We start from the raw sequence: 20,959 nt of genomic DNA, 5'->3' as shown, positions 1-20,959 counted from the left end.
TATATTTTTATTTTTCTTCATTCAGTTTTTGCTGGCTAAATGAGACTAATTATTATCCTCCCCTTCCCTTAATTTTATATATATATATATATATATATATATATATATATTTTTCAATCAGTTCTTGCTACCCTCACTCACCCAAACCTCACTACCTTCTTCTAAAGGGTAAACCGAATAGGGAAAAAGCATCCAGCACTATAAGGTGTCTTGGAACGTACTGACTATAAAAAAGGCTCTTTTAGATCCCAATTGGAAACGTGCCATGGAGGTAGTGTAAACAACAAGACCTACTAACTATAAAAAGAAATCCCAATAAGCGATTAACAAGTATAAGCCCAAGCGTTTATTCCTAATTCAGCAGGTGCTATTGCAGGTAACTTACGTGAGGTGGGACTCACCTTTCACTTGTGGCCTAATGTGCCTATTTTGATTTCCGAGAACATAGAGAAATGTTTGAGTCAGGCTTTTGACCCACTTGGTATTAGCGATTGGAACTTGTTATTTTGGATTACTCACCCTGGTGGCCCTACAATTCTTGATGCAGTTGAAGCAAAACTTAATTTAGAGAAAAAGAAACTTGAAGCAACAAGGCACGTGTTAAGTGAGTATGGTAACATGTCTAGTGCAAGTGTGTTGTTTATTTTGGATGAGATGAGAAAGAAATCCCTAAAAGGGGAAAAAGACACCACAAGTGAAGGATTGGATTGGGAGGTACTATTCGGTTTTGGGCCAGGCTTGACCATCGAAACTGTTGTACTACATAGCATTCCAATGGTAACAAATTAAGTGAAGTAAAGGAGAATGGTCATCCTCCCTTTAATGTTGTATTGTATCAAATAGGAGTTAATAATGGTATTTATCTCCAAAATTGATAATACTCTTATAGTATTTTATTACCTCAAGTCATTGTTAAACTTTCTTTGTGATGAGCTCAAACTAAAAGGATGAGTTTGAAGTTCTCAATGTTTCATTATCTTAAGGATTCCTCAAACATTATATTAATGTTGTGTTCATATGAATCTTATTTAAAAGTAAATAAAAGAAAGAATGGATTATTTGATAGCTTTAGCGGGTATTGAGTTGGTTTCTCATTTGTTGGTATTTGAAAGCTTGTTAAGGTTGGGAAGTATCTCAAATTCCTAATTGGAATATATTTCTTTTTATAAAAAATATTTTCTAAATTCATGCATGATGGCATTTAAATGCTTCATAGAATAAAGAATGCTAGTTCCTATATCTTAATAAATATTCTAGATTATGAGGGGGAAATGTTACAAAAATAAAAATAAAAAATGAGCTTATGAAGACTGTGTGATGGATAAAAATATGAGAAAGAGTAAAAGATACCTAGTAGAGCAAAACTTCTTGTAGTTCAAGGTATAAATGCAAGGAAGACTGGAAGACACTCGGTGGAACAAAACGGTTCATGGTTCAAGGTGAAGATACAAGGAAAAAAAACATAAAATATTTTATTATTCAATAATTGTATATATTTTTATCCTTTATAATATTTTATATCATATAATGAAATATTATTTCTCATCCATGGTGCATGTTAATCCAACCACCATTATAAAACATTATATAACTTTGTATGTGGATCACTTCATTTTATTTTCTTCTATTAATATATTTACACTAAAACTTCTGCTAAAGCTCAATCCAATTTGAGTTTACATAGAATGGATTTAACCTCATTTTACTCTCTTAATTGTACAGCAGAAACACACTCGTGAGTAGGTTAAATGACATGTGATGTTATCCTGGAGAAGAAAGATAGTGTATTAGGTATTGGGTTGTGGAGATTATTACTTCAAATTTTGAAATCCAACTTTGAATGAGTTTGATATCATCAACCATAAGAAAGCTGGTAGCAGCTACCCACACGTGGAAAAGTCAAATGAACAATGTATTAATTTCCATTTGAGAGGCTGGAAAACTCTTTATCTCTATATATAAAAAATGTTACAATGAGAAGCCGGAACCCTGATTGAATCCTCTCTCAATTCCTATGGATGCATTCATTATATATGGGTAGCTGAAGAACAGAAAACAACACAAATACATTAACACATGCATACATGTCTGAAAATCCAAAAATAAACTCACGCACGCAAGCTTTGAAGCCAATTGATCATTGACTGCCAATGGATTAGGTTTGGTGTGACACAGCTTATAAATACCTAACACTCACACCCAACTTTCTCAACCCAGCTCCAAGCACTCTTCTCTTTCCTTCCTCAACTTAATCTGCATCAATGGCTTCAGTTGAGAAAATCAGAAACGCTCAATGTGCCAAGGGTCCGTCCACCATCCTAGCCATTGGCACAGCTACTCCTGAAAACTGTGTCTACCAGTCTGATTATGCTGATTACTATTTCAGGGTCACTAAGAGCGAGCAATTGACTGAGTTGAAGAAGAAGTTCAATCGCATATGTAAGTATATATATATTCAGGCATGAATTCTTACATGCATAACTCTTCTATACATATACGAGTGTGCTATTATGTGAGGCTCACCTCCAAGTGAAATGAATGTTTCAAGTTTTAATAGTTTAACTTTTAGATAAAATACTTCGGGAAACTTGAAAATCATTTTACTCCAGTCACCAATATTCCGTGCATCTGACTATAATGGCTTGAAGAGCTGTTCTTTGAATCATGTGGCAATGTTGAGAAACACATTAATAATTTTTGATATAATTAAGAATAACCTTTTATGCTTGTTTCAATGTTAAATGCATGTTGATCATCTTGAGCAATATACTATATGACTTATTGATTGGTAAAGCTAATGTGTTCATGTTATTTTATTTACAGGTGAAAAATCAATAATCAAGAAGCACTACATTCATTTGACTGAAAAAATGCTTGAAGAGCACCCAATATTGGTGTCTACATGGCCCCATCTCTTAATATACGGCAGGAGATCATCATTGTTGAGGTACCCAAGCTTGGTAAGGAAGTAGCATTGAAGGCACTTAAAGATTGGGGTCAGCCAAAGTCCAAGATCACCCACCTTGTATTTTGTACAACCTCAGGTGTAGAAATGCCTGGTGCTGATTACAAACTTGCTAATCTCTTGGGTCTTGATACTTCAGTTAGAAGAGTTATGTTGTAACATCAAGGCTACTATGCAGGTGGGACTGTTCTTTGAACTGCTAAAGATCTTGTAGAGAATAACACAGAGGCACGAGTTCTTGTGGTGGGCTCTGAGATCATTGTTATTACATTCCATGGGCCTTTTGAAACCGCTTCGGACTCTTTAGTTGCCTAAGCCCTTTTCAGTAATGGGTCTGCAACTGTGATTATTAGATCAGATCCAGACATCTCAATTGAATGACCACTCTTCCAACTCATCTCAGCAGCTCAAACATTTAAATCCTAATTCACAAGGTGCTATTGCGGGTAACTTACATGAGATTGGACTCACCTTTCATTTGTGGCCTAATGTGCCTACTTTGATTTATGAGAACATAGAAAAATGCTTAACTCAGACTTTTGACCCACTTGGTATTAGCGATTGGAACTCGTTATTTTGGATTGCCCATCTTGGTGGCCTTACAATTCTTGATGCAGTTGAAGCAAAACTCAATTTAGAGAAAAAGAAACTTAAAGCAACAAGGCACGTGTTAAGTGAGTACGGTAATATGTCTAGTGCATGTATGTTGTTTATTTTGGATGAGATGAGAAAGAAATCCCTAAAGGGGGAAAAGGGCACCACTGGTGAAGGATTAGATTGGGAAGTATTATTTGGTTTTGGGTCGGGCTTAACTATTGAAACTGTTGTGTTGCATAGCATTCCTACTGTTACAAATTAAGTGAATGAGAATGGTACCTTTAATGTTGTATTGTATCAAATAGAAGTCAATAAAGGTATTTATCTCTGATATTGATAATAAATACTCTTATAGAATTTCATTGCTTTTGCCAAATTTTGATTCTAATCGAGTCATTATTAGCCTATCTTCGTGAGCCCAAATTTAAAAGATGAGTTTCAATATCTCACTCGTTCATTATCTTGAAAATTCCTCAAACATTGTAGTGTTGTGTTCACATGGATATTATTGAAAAGTAAATAAAAGAAATATTGGATTTGATAGCTCTAGTTGGTATTGAATTGCTTTCTCGTTTGCTGATATTTGAAGGCTTGAGTATACATTATTTGTATGACAAACCAACTCCCGCTAAAGAGCGACGACTCGGTTAAAAAGTTTATCCTTGTTGCTTGGACCATTTCATACCACATTTTTCTAAAGCAGCAAAATATATCACCATAACATTTTTCTAAAACACCAAAATATATTATCAAAAGAGATATATATATTCTTGGAAACTGATTTGAAATGATCAGCTACAACATATAAAAAATTAAATAAAATATTATTTCCAGAGATCATAGAAAGAGTTCAAAGAAATTAAATAGTTTTAAATATTAAATTAATTATTTAATTAAGGAAGCTCTTTCAAAGTCAAGTTAGAGGGGGTCAACAGTCCATAGTCCTCACCAACCAATGGCTGCCCCAACCAACCCAATTTCAACTGCTATCGAAAAATGATAGTTTCCTAATGGTTCATGTCCTTAGACTCGAGTCTTTCATCTGTGGAAGGTCTCTAATCTAACACCCAGAGATTATGGTAAAAATCAAACCTGACGTCAACCAAAATATTTCTGATGGTGATTACCAGTGGTAAACTCCATGAGCAAGATGACCCTCGATATGATACCATATGTCCATAATAAAATGAGCCACATCAATGTGATGACTAAAAATAACATAATGATTGATTTGTAGTGGCGCATTGTAAGTGGGTCATACTGGAAAAGGGTAAAAGTTGTAACTGAAAAACATGGTGAAGATCCATGCTTACTAGCAATGATAAACATGGAAACATAAGAAAGATCCCATGACTAACCATAGGATCAAACATCCATTTGGAGTGAAGTGTGGAAACGTCTCTAAGAAAGGTTGAAGACTTAATGCTCGTGGAATAAAATGAGCAGAAACCAAGATAGTTATCCCATATATGTTAACTCTAAAAGAAATGTCTAATGAGCTAAAATGGTTATTAGCATAGAACATCCAAACATAATTGCAATAGCCAGCCCCCCATCAAGAGATTTTGAGAATCCCATTTATGCTCTCAAAAATATGTGGGACCTTAGTGTCTCAGAAGGAAGGTAAGGAGAGCTCATACTTAACCTCAACTCAATGCTCACGGAATCATGAGTAATATACCTCCCTGCACTCCTTATGGAAACAAGAAGTTGGAAGGTCATTAAATCAAAAGAACTCTAGAGTGACAAAGAGTGTCCTCATGGATCTGCAAAGGAGGTGAAGGGGATGATGAGACTTGTTGGCTAGTCTTCCCAAAGAACTCTACGAAAATAGGACATCATGAAATATACCAAGTTTCCTAAATATTAGTTTTTAATTAAACATAATATTTTTTTTTAAGGGTCAAAACTGTCTAAGTATACCTCGAAATCATCCTAAATATTAATTTTAATTAAGGAATAATATTTACAAGGAATAAGGAAAACTATGCAAATATGTCTCTCATAATCCTAATAAATATGTCCTTAGTTTTCAAAATCACATTGGAAAAATAGGAAGACTTCCACACTTGAGAAGAATTAGAGAAAGCTTCCCTTCAAGACTTAACAAGTTTATCAAAGCCTTAATTCAAAGATTTTAAAACCAAGTTCGAAACTCTTAATTGTTGGTTTGTAGATTCAAAGATCAAGTTTGGAGCTTCAACGATCAAATTCGAGGCATACTTAATCCAAGATAAAACATTTATGCCTTTTATGAATGTCAATGAAACCAAGGTCTAAGCATTGCCTAAGACACACCAAGGTCCAAACCCAAGTTGAAGACACACCAAAATCAAAACTCATACCTAAGACTTGATAAAGTCTAAGCCTAGGCTAAGACACATTAAGGTCCAAACTGAGTTAAGACCCAAGTCAAGTTAATTTCTTATGATCAAAAGAATCAGATAACCAACTAGAGATCATAACCTAAATATTATCTAAATCAATAAATTTTCAATATGACCACTAGTTTTTCTTCAAGAAAGCCTCATGTGTACATTCCTGCTCTTACATTATTCTTTAAAAGATCTTTAGCCATGTGAAAGGACAATTTCAGCTCCATGAGAACATTGATGATACAATACAACATCACTATTCTAGTAGATAGTTTGAGGCATTTCATCATCAAGATTCTACGAAATACAAGATGAGATACTCAAGACATTTTTAATTTAGTCATATGCTTGCTCTTAAGGACCCCAAAATAGTAATTAGTGTTATCCATTGTGGCACATTGATCCATTCTAATCTCCTCCACAAATCCGTTGATGACTACATACTAAGATATTTCAAGATTAAAAGTGATAAAAGAATGTTGGGAAGATAAAAGGAGAGATCTAGAATATTCTCTTGCCAAGGTTAAAAGATTTCTCCACAATAATAACCACCACTCAATAATAATAACCACCCCTCAACGATAATAACAACCTAACAAGAATCAAGAATGATAAGCAAGAACATTCAACCAAAAAGAGGACACCAAATATAATATGAAAAACCCTCCAAATTGAGGTAAAAAACCATGGAAAAAATTTCTTCCACTTCAATAAATGAGGATACAATATTAAGTCCTTAGGTTTTTTCACCTTGAAAACTTATAAAAATATCTCAATACTTGAGGCGGGAATCCATCACCCCAGGAAATATAAACAAAAAGAAATCAAGGAGAAAACATACCACAGAGACTTGCCTAAAAGGTTGATGAAAGAACTTGTGACTTCACCTTGAGCCCTAGAATAGTGCCCAGAAAACAATCCTATTTTTTTTTTTCTCAATCAAATCTCCCTTCTCACTCATAATACCAAAGACCTAATGCTATTTATATACCTATATTTGGTCTCAGGGAATACCCAAATATAAAATAGCCTATTATATGGGCTCATGGGTTGGACAAACATAGCTTAACAATCTCCCTCTCCACCACATGGAGGAGGAATGTCAATCTATAACTCCATCACATGGAGCTCAAACCTACTATCCCAATGTACAATTGAAGATTTTGCTTGGGAACAAACTTTGTCAACATGTTTGAGGCATTTTTGTTTATGTGAACCTTCTTCAACTTAGCTACATTTTCTTCAACCATATCCCTCAACTACTTGAACACCCATTTGTTTTTCAATGATTTTCTTCCTTTAGGAAGTTGTACCAACTCATAGTTTTCATTTTTCTGCAAGGAATCCATCTCATCTTGCATAGCTTCTTGAAAACTCTGTGGCTTCCCCTCATCAATTACTAACATGTACTCAGAAGAGGGACATCTAGTAGAGGGATGATGCTCTTTAGTAGACCTTCTAGCCTAGGTTACCAAATCCTCCTGATGAAGTGACTGTTCCTCCTACTCATCATGCTCAACTAGCTCCTATGCATGTATGTCACTAGTACTATCGTCTCTTGGTAGCTCATCAATTTCCTTTTTTTTTTTGTTCATTTTTGGGTTGCTTTAATAATAGAGGAATAGGTACCAACTGAATGAAGTCGTCACTTGTACCTTTAGATTGATTAGCTTTGTCAAAATCTCCCAACGTTCAATTCTCTTAAAAGACCACATCTCTACTTCTCACCAATTTCTTCTTGGTTGGATCCTACAATTTGAATCTAAACTCTTCATCACCATACCTAACAAAGACATGTGGAACTGCCTTATCATCAAGTTTGGATATCTGTTCTTTGGGAACATGCACAAAAGTTTTACATTCAGAGAGACCCTTAAGTGGGAATAGAAAACCTCTTTTCTTGTCCATGCCTTCTCTAGAACCTCAAAGTTCAATGGACTTGATGGAGATCTATTTATCAAATAGTAGGCAGTTTGAGCAGCTTCACCCCAAAATGCCTTAGACAACTTTATAATCTTTAGCATACACTTAACCCTCTCAATGATGGTGCGATTCATTCTTTCAGCCACACCATTATGCTATGGAGTGCGAGGAATTGTTTTTTCATGACTTATACCATTCTTAGTGCAGTAAGTTTCAAACTCCCTTGAGGTGTACTCACTTCTATTATCAATCCTGATACACTTCAATTTCCTTCTAGTCGCTTTTTCAACCATGGCTTGAAACTATAGAAAATACTGAAAGACTTAATCATTTGATATGAGCAAATAAATTCATACCTTCCTGGTAGCATCATCAATAAAAATGACAGTGTTTGTTTCCTCTAAGAGTTTCCATTTCCATGGGGCCACTAACATCAGAGTATACCAACTCCAACTTCTTTAAATTCTTTTTAGATATGCTACTAAAGGAAACACTATGTTGTTTTCTAACCAAACAATGATCACAAGAAGACAAGGATTCATTTTTTGGCCAAAGGAATTAAGAACTTCCTTGCCAAAACTTGCAATCCTTTCTCACTCATATGAACCTTTTATGCCACAACTTCAAGGAAGTAGCCTCTAGAGCATATAACTCATCATTACAAACTTTTCCTTAGGTTTTGTACAAAGTGCAACATGTTTCTCTTTTTGCAACAACCAAGGGCCCTTAGTGAGCTTCCATTTGCCTTTGCCAAAGTGATTTTCATAACCTTGATTTTCCAAGACAAAACTTGACATTAGATTAAAGCGTAAATCTGGAACATGACTTACATCTTTCAATGTCAACTTATGCCCCATATTGGTTTCAAAGCAAACATCACCCATTCCTACAATCTTGGAGTGACTAGAGTTTCCCATCTTGATTGTGCCAAACTCTTCAACTCTACAATCAAAAAACAACTCCAAGTGAGGAGTAGTATGGTAGAAGGCTATAGTGTCTACAATCTACTCAACTCCTTTCTCATCTACATGCAAACACTCATTTGAGAGCACTAAAACTTCATCATTGTTTGATATAGGGGTTGTGGTATTCTTGTCATCTTTTTCCTGATTCTGTTCATTTTGTTTCCTTTTCCAAATTTGACAATTCCTTTTCATATGCCCCTCTTTTCCACAATGAAAACATTTGATTTTATCTCTGGATTGGGACCTTCCCTCAAACTTGTCATGACCTTTCTGTCATTTATTCTTGTTTCTTCCTCTACTTCCTGTGACGAGGGCCTGTGCCTTTTCTATGTCATAAGCCTTCCTTCTTGTCTCTTTATTGAACAAATTTCCTTTCACAAGCTCTATAGACAATGCACCATTCGGAACAGAGTTGCTAATAGTCACAACAAAAGTTTCCCAACTATCTAGAAATGAATACAACAACAAAGATGCTTGCATCTCATCATCCATAACCATTTTCATAGCAACCAATTAATTAACAATACTCTGAAAAGAATTCAAGTGACTTGTCATTAATGTTACTTCCTTTAACTTCATGTTCACTAATTTCAATTTCTTCCAGAGATTATAGGCATTTGTTTCCTTTTCCACATGGTTGCGTGAGGATGTGTCAATCCATTACCTAATATAGGTAATTGCCTTTTTATTCATTTTTTTCCATTCCAAATCAGAAATATCTTTGTGTCTTGATGTTTCACCCTTAACAGTATCTAACAAATCTTTGATGGTGAGAAAATATTCCATCATGGACTTCCACATAGCCCTATTTGAATTGTTAAGTTTTATCATGTAGGTTCAGTTCCCTTCTATCTCCATAATTTTCAAAAATAAACGTTCCCACAACTAGGCTCTGATACCACTTGTTGGGAAGATAAAAGAAGAGATCTAGAGTATTCACCTATCAAGGTTAAAAGATTCTTCCACAATAATAACCACCACTCAACAATAATAACCACCCCTCAACAATAATAACAACCTAACAAGAATAAAAAATGATAATCAAGAATATTCAACCAAAAAGAGGACATCAAATACAACATGGAAAACCCCTCCAAATTGAGGTAAAAAACCACGGAGAAAATATCTTCCACTTCAATAAATAGGGATACAATAATTAAGTTCTTAGGTTTCTTCACCTTGAAAGCTTATATAAATATCTCAATGCTTGAGGTGGGAATCCATCACCCTAGGAAACATGAAAAAAAAAATTAGGAAGAAAACATACCATAGGAACTTTCCAAAAGGTTAATGAAAGAACCTGTAACTTCACCTTGAGCCCCATAACAGTGTCGAAAAAACAACCCTAATTTTCTTTTCTTTTCTCAATCAAATCTCCATTCTCACTCGTAATATCAAAGATCTAATGGTATTTATATATCTAAATTTGGGTTTAAGGAATACCGAAATATAAAATAGTCTAATATATGGGCTCATGGGCTGGACAAAACATAGCCCAATAAAGAAAAGAGAGGTATAATTTTATGCGGACTACTGCAGGAAGCTGGCTTCCTAAAGAAGTGTGTGGAAGTTTATGAGACCATGGCTTTTGAATTTGCTTTTTGGTTCCAATGGAGGGGGTGATTATATGAATTCAGCCTCGGCCTGCAACTGCAAGCAAGCAGATCGTCATTTTTAGATTATATTTTAAACTAATGAGAAGGAGAAGTCAACAATAACACAACATTCTATAATTGCGGCATTATTTTTTTCTAAATTCGGTACATGTTTGCTTCGTCCGAAGTCGCCAAGAAAAGGGATAAATCTCTCATACTGGTTGGTCTCAATATGATGAATAATTAAAGTTTCATTTGACCCATATTTTTATTTTTTTTGTTGACCAAAGCATTTTTTATTGTTTAAATATTTTGTAGGATTAATTAATAAGGAAGCTAGACTCAACTTGAATTCCGAATTCTTGGAAAACAATTATGTTAATAGACGATTTTTCAAAGTTAAGTTGACATGAAATCATGTTTTTATTCTTATTATAAAGATTTTTTTTTTAATTCTTGGAAAACAATTATGTTAATCAACTTTTTATTTCAAAAATTATTTTGAGGATATGAAAAGGATAAGAATACACAAATAAACATATTAATTTATTTAAAATGTTTAAAAACATTATTTCTTTTTTAAATAAAATAAAAAATAAAACTATTTCCAAATGACTTGTTAGATTGGTTATGAAAGAACAACTCAGTTTATAACTTAATTTATGTTATGAAAAAACTTTAGGCTAATAGAATAATAGGATAGTTTTATGAAAGAATAACTCATTTTCAAATATGATAATATGATAAAAAAATTTATAATAATAGAAAGTTTTATCAATATAGAAATAGTCTTGTATATGTTTTAGTCTAATAGGAGTCATGAAAGGTGGATTCTTCAAATTTTAGGTTAGTGTTCATCCTTTTAATCTTAATTTTCTAAAAAAAAATTAGACACGTTGGTGTTCAAGTAGAACTCAAACTACATCAGTATGGGAAAATTCATATGTTGAAAATTTCGTACTTAATTACATGCATAAGCAAAGCTCAAATCCATTCCTTCTTTTTATTACATTTTGATAACATACATAAGAATAAACAATGACTACAAACTTTGAGGAATGGTCGGCGTACTACAATGGTGGGAACTTGGACTCTCATGGTTTTAACTTGAAGTATATGAGGAAGTTAAAACCATCTCTTCTATGGCTCACAAATTATTTTTTCTGTTGTTTGACTTAGTTTGAATCCATACAAATGCTATGCAGCACAACAGTCTCGATGGTTAGGCCTGGTCCAAAGCCAAACAAAACACCCCAATCCAATCCTTCGCCTGTAGTTGTTTTTCCTTCCTTAAGCGATTTCTTTCTCATCTCATCCAAGATAAACAACACACATGCACTTGACATGTTTCCATATTCACTTAGAATATGCCTTGTTGCATTGAGTTTTTGCTTATCTAAACTGAGTTTTGCTTCAACCGCGTCAAGAATTGCAGGGCCACCTGGGTGAGCAATCCAAAATAACGAGTTCCAATCACTAATACCAAGTGGGTCAAAAGCTTGAGTCAAACATTTCTCTATGTTCTCAGAAATTAAAGTAGGCACATTAGGCCATAAATGAAAAGTGAGACCCACTTCACGTAAGTTGCCTGCAATAGCACCTTGGGTATTGGGGATGAATGTTTGGGCAGCTGAGACAAGTTGAAAGAGTGGTCGTTCAATTGAGATATCTGGATCTGATCCAATGATCATAGCTGCAGACCCATCACCAAAAAGGGCTTGGCCAACTAAAGAGTCCAAAGCGGATTCAGAAGGCCCACGGAATGTAACAACAGTGATCTCAGAGCATACCACAAGAACTCGTGCTCCTGCATTATTCTCCGCAAGATCCTTAGCGGTTCTAAGGACAGTTCCACCTGCATAGCACCCTTGATGGTACAACATCACTCTTCTGACGGATGGTTCGAGGCCTAAAAGATTAGCAAGTTTATAATCTGCACCAGGCATTTCTACACCCGAGGTGGTACAAAATACAAGGTGGGTGATCTTCGATATAGGTTGACCCCACTCTTTTAGAGCCTTCAATGCTGCTTCCTTACCAAGCTTGGGTACCTCAGTAGTGATAATCTCTTGGCGTATGTTAAGAGATGGAGCCATATAAGCACCAATGTTTGGGTGCTCCTCAAGCATTTCTTCCGTCAAATGAATATAACGCTTCTTGATCATTGATTTGTCACCTGTGTATAAATTGAATGATACTAATTTATGAGCTCAAGGCACACTAGCAATTAAAACAAAACTAATTCAGTAATATGTAGATTCGTTGTTCAAGATGATCAACATTGTTAAAGTGAGTGTAAAAAGATTCATCTGAGTACCATATAAAAGCATTATCATATGTATACATCACTGTATGCATGTTATGGACGTTAAAATTATACTTACAAATGCGGTTGAACTTCTTCTTAAGCTCGGTCATGTGCTCGCTCTTAGTGACCCGAAAATAGTAATCAGCGAAATCAGACTGATACAGACAGTTGTCCGGTGTAGCTGTGCCAATGGCTAGAACGGTGGCCGGACCCTTGGCACGCTGAGCATTTCTAATTTCGTCCACAGACGCCATTGATGGTGTGATGACTACTCAAAAGTTGAAGAAGGAAAGAGAAGTGAAACCTTTGGAGCACAGGTGCTTAGAGGTGGCTGGCCAAAGTTGTGTCTTGAGGTTGGTATTTATAATCACCCACAAATGCTGTGTCCCACCAACTCTCATCCACTTGCATGGTGTTGAATGCTTGCCCTTTTGGACCAAAGTAGGTGAAACATGTTGAAGCCAGAAGCTCACACTTTTTGACTCCATGCTGGTAGCTAGGATCACTTTCATATCCCCCAAGTACCATAATGGTTGACCACTGAGTTCGGTTTCTTGACTTGCAATGACAAAAACCCAATGTCTTTCACGTGCTGGGCCAAGCTCATGATTCCAAATTTTTAAATTTGGAATGAAAGTTATTTTAGTCTATAATTTTTTGGTCATGTAACACCTATTGGAAATTTTTTAAAATTATGAGTTTTCCATTAATCAAGATCTTTTTAAAAAAATAAAAAATAAAAAATTGTGATCAATAGAATGGGTCTTATGTGTTGGTAATTTTGACCCTGATTTTCAATTTTTTATTTATACAAAAGTGATCAATACTTGTTGAGTTTGGATTGGGATAAATTACCTTTCTAAGTTTAATTAACATTAGGGTACTTAATGTTTAGGGTTAGTCTATAGGACTAATAAAATTTTACTAATTACTGTGCTCTTTTTTAAAATTAAGTCGGCTTTAAGATGAGGTACATCACTATTTCTCCAATTAAAGAGAGATAGAGAGAGTAATAAAGAAGAACAAATTTCTATTATTGGGTTATAAGGACTTCATTGGTACATAAGTTGATATGACTAAGTGACGATTGAATGTGGCGATCAAAACAAAATTACTTCCAATTAATCACTTAGCTATATTGGGAAGTAATGCATATAACATTTAAATATGTTTTACGGACTTGTCTAATTTTCAATAGCTATATTGTTTTCCTTGAATGAATTTTACTTTAAATTGCTTTAATATAATTAGGAATGCTATGAAGTATTGCTAAAATGCTATATATGAATATATTTTTAATCAAATTTATGTTAAAAAAAATTAAAATAAAAAAGGGAATCTTTGAACTTGAAATGAATTTAAAAAATCAAACGAATGCCCAGCAACTTATATCACGAAATAGTGTCTTACCTTTGTTGAATGCCCAGCAATTTAAAAAATAAAAATGAGATATTTGTTGAATTACCTTTCGAATAAGTTAAATGACATGTGATGTAATACTGAACAAGAAAAATAGTCTCTTAGTTGTTGAGATTATAACTTCAAATTTAGAAATCCAACTTTGAATGAATTTGATATCATCAACAATAAGAAAGTTGGTAGCAGCCACCCACAAGTGGAAAAGTCAAATGAACAAGGGATTGATTTCCAGTTAGAGGCTGGACAAGTCCTTATCTCTATATATAAAGAAATGTTATAATGAGAAGCCGTAACCCGATTGAATGCTCTCTCGTCATATATGGGTAGGTGAAGAACATAAAACAACACAAATGCATTAACACATGCATACGTGTCTGAGAATCCAAAAATAAACTCACGCACACCAACTTTGAAGCCAACTGATCATTGACTGCCAATGGATGAGAGTTGGTGAGACACGGGTTATAAAAGCCCAACACTCGCACCCAGCTTTCTCAAGCCGACTCCAAGCACTCCTCTTTCCTTCCTCAACTTAATCTCAAGTTTCAATTTGAGTACGTAGCTGGCATCAATGGCTTCAGTCGAGGAAATCAGAAATGCTCAACGTGCCAAGGGTCCGGCCACCATCCTAGCCATTGGCACAGCTACCCCCGACCACTGTGTCTACCAGTCTGATTATGCTGATTACTATTTCAGGGTCACTAAGAGCGAGCACATGACTGAGTTGAAGAAGAAGTTCAATCGCATATGTAAGTATATTCATGCATTAATTTCTTACATGCATAACAGTTCTGTATATATGTGACTGACACTAGGTGAGGCTCACCTCCAAGGGAATGAATGTTGCAATCTTTCTAGAATATAGCTTTTAGATAAAATACTACAGAAAACTTGAAAATTATTTTACTTCAGTAATTAATATTCATTTCATCTGACTGTAATGGCTTGAAGAGCTGTTCTTTGATTAATTATATCGCATTGCTAGCTATAATTAAGAATAACCTTTTATACTTGCTTCACTGTTAAATGCAAGTCGATCATCTTAAACAATATTCTATATCACTTGTTGATTGGTAAAACTAATGTGTTCATGTTATTTCATTTACAGGTGACAAATCAATGATCAAGAAGCGTTATATTCATTTGACGGAAGAAATGCTTGAGGAGCACCCAAACATTGGGGCTTATATGGCTCCATCTCTTAACATACGCCAAGAGATTATCACTGTTGAGGTACCCAAACTTGGGAAGGAAGCAGCATTGAAGGCTCTTAAGGAGTGGGGTCAACCCAAATCAAAGATCACCCATCTTGTATTTTGTACCACCTCGGGTGTAGAAATGCCTGGTGCAGATTATAAACTCGCTAATCTCTTAGGCCTCGAAACATCGGTTAGAAGAGTGATGTTGTACCATCAAGGGTGCTATGCAGGTGGAACTGTCCTTAGAACAGCTAAGGATCTTGCAGAGAATAATGCAGGAGCAAGAGTTCTTGTGGTGTGCTCTGAGATCACAGTTGTTACATTTCGTGGCCCTTCCGAAGATGCTTTGGACTCTTTAGTTGGCCAAGCCCTTTTTGGTGATGGGTCTGCAGCTGTAATTGTAGGATCAGATCCAGATGTCTCAATTGAACGACCACTCTTCCAGCTTGTCTCAGCAGCCCAAACATTTATTCCTAATTCTGCAGGTGCAATTGCAGGAAACTTACGTGAGGTGGGACTCACCTTTCATTTGTGGCCCAATGTGCCCACTTTAATTTCTGAGAACGTAGAGAAATGTTTGACTCAGGCTTTTGACCCACTTGGTATTAGCGATTGGAACTCGTTATTTTGGATTGCTCACCCAGGTGGCCCTGCAATTCTTGATGCAGTTGAAGCAAAACTCAATTTAGATAAAAAGAAACTTGAAGCAACGAGGCATGTGCTAAGTGAGTATGGAAACATGTCAAGTGCATGTGTGTTGTTTATTTTGGATGAGATGAGAAAGAAATCCCATAAGGGGGAGAAGGCCACCACAGGTGAAGGATTGGATTGGGGAGTATTATTCGGTTTTGGACCAGGCTTGACTATTGAAACTGTTGTGTTGCATAGCATTCCTATGGTTACAAATTAAGTGAAGGAAAAGAGAATGGTCCTTCAATGTCCTATTATGTCAACTAGGAGTAAGTTATTTATCTCCTAAACTAATTATACTCTTATACTATTTTATTATTTTCTCTAAATTTAGATTGTAATCTAGTGATTGTTAGACCCTCTTGGTGAGCTCAAATTAAACGGTTGAGTTTCAAGTTCAGACTGTTTTATTATCTTGAAGATTCCTCAAACATTGTAATGTTGTGTTCATATGAACATTATTGAAAAGTAAATAAAAGAAATATTGGATTTTATAGCTCTAGTTGTCATTGAATTGGTTTCTCCTTTGCTTATATTTGATGATATATGAATGGGGACTTGTATGTGGGTAGATGTGCATTTGAATAATCCAGTGAAATATGATCTGATGTCCAAGTTGGTAGGCTGCCGTTTTCATTCATTAATTTATTTTTGCTTTTGTCTTTCTTCTTCCCCTATACCTGTTGTTCTTATATGCCTCCGCTGGAAGTAGGAACTGAGAAAGTATTCAATTGGATTACGTTTATTTGGCTTTCTCTATATATGTTTGAAAATAAGAGCGATAAAAGTTGTGAGTAATTTGAAGCAACCTCAGCAACCTGGGTAACTACCACCACCGGCAGAATATCCATAAAAATAGAAAATTATTTTTAAAATTTGCTATATTTGTTAAAATAAATAAACAAATAAAAATAAAAACATCTTGTAGCCAGAAGCTTACCCTTTTTATCTCCACACTGGTAGGACCACTTTCATATCCCCCCATGTACCATAATGTTTGACCATTGAGTTGGGATTCTTGACTTACAAGGTCAAAGACCCAGTGTCTTTCACGTGCTGGGCCAAGCAAACCATTCGATATTAATACAGAATTTTATGATATCTATGATGAGGTTGATTATATATTCAAGTCATAAAATTAATTATTTTTTATTGAAGTTATTAAAGTTAAATTTTAATTTAACATTATTAAATAACCTTATGATTAATGTAAAATTCAAGTAATATGTAACAACATGTTCCTAATAATAAAGATATTGCTCACTCTGAGCCTAAAATGCCTCAAGTTTTAAAAGGTATTCACAAAATTAAAAGGAACTCATACATATATAATACTGAAAACTTTTTCTCCTATCTAATATGAAATATCACAATCATTTCCCATACAGGTCCTTACATAATCAGTCTTTAACTCAACAACTTGCAATTACTGTTGATAAAAAAATTACATATATATGCGATGAGTAATGCAATTTGCAATGGATTGAGTAGGTGTCTTAGAAATTTATGACAACTTAAATCCATTACAAAAGTAAACTTAAGTGGGTTGGCAAAACTCAATTTTTTTGTAGTTAACAATTATATGAGTTTGAAGATAAATGAAGGAATTGATGTTCATATAAATAAATTTAATAAGTGTATAACCTATTTATTGAGCGTAAAGGTCAACATTGATGAGGAAGATGAAACTACTATTTTATTGGCATCCCTACCAAAATCATATGAGACATTGGTTACTACACTTTTAATGGAAAGAAAGAGGGAGTATCTTTGATACATTTTGGATTACTTTTCCGCTCTTTGTTTTCTCTATAATAGATAGAGGATTGAATTTTAGATACTTCGTAAATTATTCCTCCTTGCTTGCGTTTTTATTCTTGATTTTCTTATATTTGTCGTTTTGTTGAAAAAATATGTCATTTTGTTGAAAAAATTGGAAAGTCAAACCAAAAAGTTTATTGAGTTCATTGATTATATATATATATATATATATATATATTAAATATTTATTTTTTTAAACAAATTCCAATACACTAAAACAACTTTCATTCAAAATTTAGAAGGTTAGTTAGAAAGTGTTATTTTTTATCAATCATATTTCTCTCTCAAGTGATATTCGATATCAACTTTTTTCGAAGAAGTTCTGATGTAAATAACTTTGACAAAAAGGTATATATTAATTTAGGACTTGAATGTATAATCTGCCAGATTACATATTTCCTAAATTTCTGTATTAATACCGATAATTAGCTTGGTCCAACATGATGTGGAAGATCAAGTAAAGAATTCCAGCTCAATGGTCAAATATTATTGTACTTGGGAATATGAAAATGACCCTACCAGCTTGGAGTCAAAATGGGTGAGCTTCTGCCTTCAAAATTAAGGAATTTTTTTTTTTTTTTTTAAAAACTAAATAATATCAAATATAAAAACTTTTAAAAATAATTTTGATAACAGATATCCTCATTAATTAACGAATATTTATGTTCGTTAATAGTAACTAATTTTTACCTTCATTGTTGTTAAACAATAAATTTATTTGTTCAACATCTATATTTATGCTTGGTCCAGCCGGCAGCAGCTGGCCCAGCACGTGAAAATTTTGGGTCTTTTGTCAAATAGTACTCGGGGGATATGAAAGTGATGCTACCAACTTGGAGTCAAAAAGGGTAAGCTTCCAACCGCCTTACGTGGGTTAAAAAGACCAAAAGAGTTTTAGAGGAAGAAGAAAGACAGAAAAATAAAATAAAGAATGAAAACCGAAGCCTACCAAGTTGGAAATCAAACCCCATGGCACTGGATTATTCAAATGCACGCCTACCTACATGGAAGTGGATGAGAGTTGGTGAGACAGCATTTGTGGTGATTATAAATACCAACCTCAAGACACAACTTTGGCCAGACAGCTCCAAGCACTTGTGCTCCTAAAATTTCATTTCTCTTCCCTTCTTCAACTTTGAAGCTTCCATTTCAGTAGTCATCACACACTATCCATGGCGTCTGTGGAGGAAATTAGAAATGCCCAGCGTGCCAAGGGTCCGGCCACCGTTCTAGCCATTGGCACAGCTACCCCGGACAACTGTCTGTACCAGTCTGATTTCGCTGATTACTATTTTCGGGTCACTAAAAGCGAGCACATGACCGAGCTCAAGAAGAAGTTCAACCGCATTTGTAAGTATAATTTTAACATCCTTCATATACATATAATTGTGTATACATATGATTCACCTACGACCACTGAAACATCTTTTTCAAGCTTTCTGTGTACTCATTTTAAATTAATACAATGCATCTGTGAGTGATGGTATGAGCAGGTGCTCTTTGAATCACATGGTATAACGCTTGGGATCACGTTATTAATTGATGTAATAAAAAATAAGCTTTTATATTGTATTAGGATGAATCTTTTTACATTCACTTGAACAATGTTTGATCATCTTGAACAATCAATCTACCCATTGAATTGATTTTGTTTCACTAGTGTGCCTTGAGCTTACATATTACTGTTATTTAATTTATATACAGGTGACAAATCCATGATCAAGAAGCGTTACATTCATTTGACCGAAGAAATGCTTGAGGAGCACCCAAACATTGGTGCTTATATGGCTCCATCTCTTAACATACGCCAAGAGATTATCACTACTGAGGTACCCAAGCTTGGTAAGGAAGCAGCATTGAAGGCTCTTAAAGAGTGGGGTCAACCTAAATCGAAGATCACCCACCTTGTATTTTGTACCACCTCAGGTGTAGAAATGCCTGGTGTAGATTATAAACTCGCTAATCTTTTAGGCCTCGAACCATCTGTTAGAAGAGTGATGTTGTACCATCAAGGGTGTTATGCAGGTGGAACTGTCCTTCGAACCGCTAAAGATCTTGCAGAGAATAATGCAGGAGCACGAGTTCTTGTGGTGTGCTCTGAGATCACTGTTGTTACATTTCGTGGTCCTTCCGAAGATGCTTTGGACTCTTTGGTTGGCCAAGCCCTTTTCGGTGATGGGTCTGCAGCTGTAATCATTGGATCAGATCCAGATACCTCGATTGAACGGCCACTCTTTCAACTTGTTTCAGCAGCCCAAACATTTATTCCTAATTCAGCAGGTGCTATTGCAGGCAACTTACGTGAAGTGGGTCTCACCTTTCATTTGTGGCCTAATGTGCCTACCTTGATATCTGAAAACATTGAGAATTGTTTGACTAAGGCTTTTGACCCAATTGGTATTAGTGATTGGAATTCCTTATTTTGGATTGCTCATCCAGGTGGCCCAGCTATTCTTGACGCAGTTGAAGCAAAACTCGGTTTAGATAAACAAAAACTCAAAGCAACAAGGCATATTCTAAGTGAATATGGGAACATGTCAAGTGCATGTGTCCTATTTATTTTGGACGAGATGAGAAAGAAATCGCTCAAGGAAGGCAAAATGACGACAGGTGAAGGATTGGATTGGGGTGTCTTGTTTGGCTTTGGGCCAGGCCTAACCATTGAGACCGTTGTGATCCATAGCGTTGGTACAGATTCAAACTAGGTGAAATGATGGGAAAAGTTATTCATGAGTCATGTTTTATTAATCAAATAAAAGGTAGTAAAGATATTGAATTGTTATTTTACGATTGTTGGAGGACCTCCTCAAAGACCTCAAGTTAAAATCATTGTTTATTCTTGTGTATGTTATCAAAATGAAGGAAGAATATATATGAGTTTTTGTTAAGCATACAAAAAAATTTTCAACATATGCTGCTGATTTGAAAAATATGTAAAATGAGTGGAATTCAGGTGGGGTACTCTACAGTTCATATATGTAAAATGGCCACCACCACAACATGGGTGACGTCTACAGCTGCACTATCACCCTTACCTAAAAATGCTGTAAGAAAAATATTACTTTTCATAAGTCCTATTAGACTGAGACATATGCAAGACTA

General features: G+C 35.0%; 3 protein-coding genes and 1 pseudogene across 3 annotated transcripts; 3 read left to right on the top strand and 1 right to left on the bottom strand.

The window, feature by feature from the left end:
- Positions 1–2,229: 2,229 nt before the first annotated feature.
- On the top strand, positions 2,230–3,824 carry LOC132255310 (stilbene synthase 3-like; annotated as a pseudogene).
- Positions 3,825–11,316: 7,492 nt separating this feature from the next.
- On the bottom strand, positions 11,317–13,068 carry LOC100242903 (stilbene synthase 4). The gene is made up of 2 exons (XM_002264953.5): positions 12,805–13,068; positions 11,317–12,596 (listed from the first exon to the last, which is right to left on the bottom strand). Exons 1-2 carry the CDS (start codon positions 12,980–12,982, stop codon positions 11,596–11,598), a joined length of 1,179 nt encoding a protein of 392 aa, XP_002264989.1. The 5' UTR covers positions 12,983–13,068; the 3' UTR covers positions 11,317–11,595.
- Positions 13,069–14,718: 1,650 nt separating this feature from the next.
- On the top strand, positions 14,719–16,256 carry LOC100217471 (stilbene synthase). Its single transcript, NM_001281117.1, is given in 2 exon segments — positions 14,719–14,896; positions 15,256–16,256. Coding segments are annotated over 2 exon segments (1,179 nt in total).
- Positions 16,257–18,929: 2,673 nt separating this feature from the next.
- On the top strand, positions 18,930–20,644 carry LOC100259991 (stilbene synthase 4-like). The gene is made up of 2 exons (XM_003634019.4): positions 18,930–19,207; positions 19,562–20,644. The coding sequence occupies exons 1-2, from the start codon at positions 19,030–19,032 to the stop codon at positions 20,560–20,562; spliced, it is 1,179 nt and encodes a 392-aa protein (XP_003634067.1). The 5' UTR covers positions 18,930–19,029; the 3' UTR covers positions 20,563–20,644.
- Positions 20,645–20,959: the final 315 nt, after the last annotated feature.

This window comes from Vitis vinifera, chromosome 16, assembly GCF_030704535.1.
Source record: "Vitis vinifera cultivar Pinot Noir 40024 chromosome 16, ASM3070453v1".
Taxonomy (NCBI): Eukaryota; Viridiplantae; Streptophyta; class Magnoliopsida; order Vitales; family Vitaceae; genus Vitis; species Vitis vinifera.
This window is presented reverse-complemented; position numbering and strand designations above follow the sequence as displayed.

Bases quoted from the DNA above. Each gene is read 5' to 3' on its own strand.
- LOC100242903 (XM_002264953.5), bottom strand. From the start codon at position 12,982: ATGGCGTCTGTGGACGAAATTAGAAATGCTCAGCGTGCCAAGGGTCCG. The intron at 12,597-12,804 runs GTAAGTATAATT...ATTTATACACAG, and splicing joins GAAGAAGTTCAACCGCATTT to GTGACAAATCAATGATCAAG.
- LOC100259991 (XM_003634019.4), top strand. From the start codon at position 19,030: ATGGCGTCTGTGGAGGAAATTAGAAATGCCCAGCGTGCCAAGGGTCCG. The intron at 19,208-19,561 runs GTAAGTATAATT...ATTTATATACAG, and splicing joins GAAGAAGTTCAACCGCATTT to GTGACAAATCCATGATCAAG.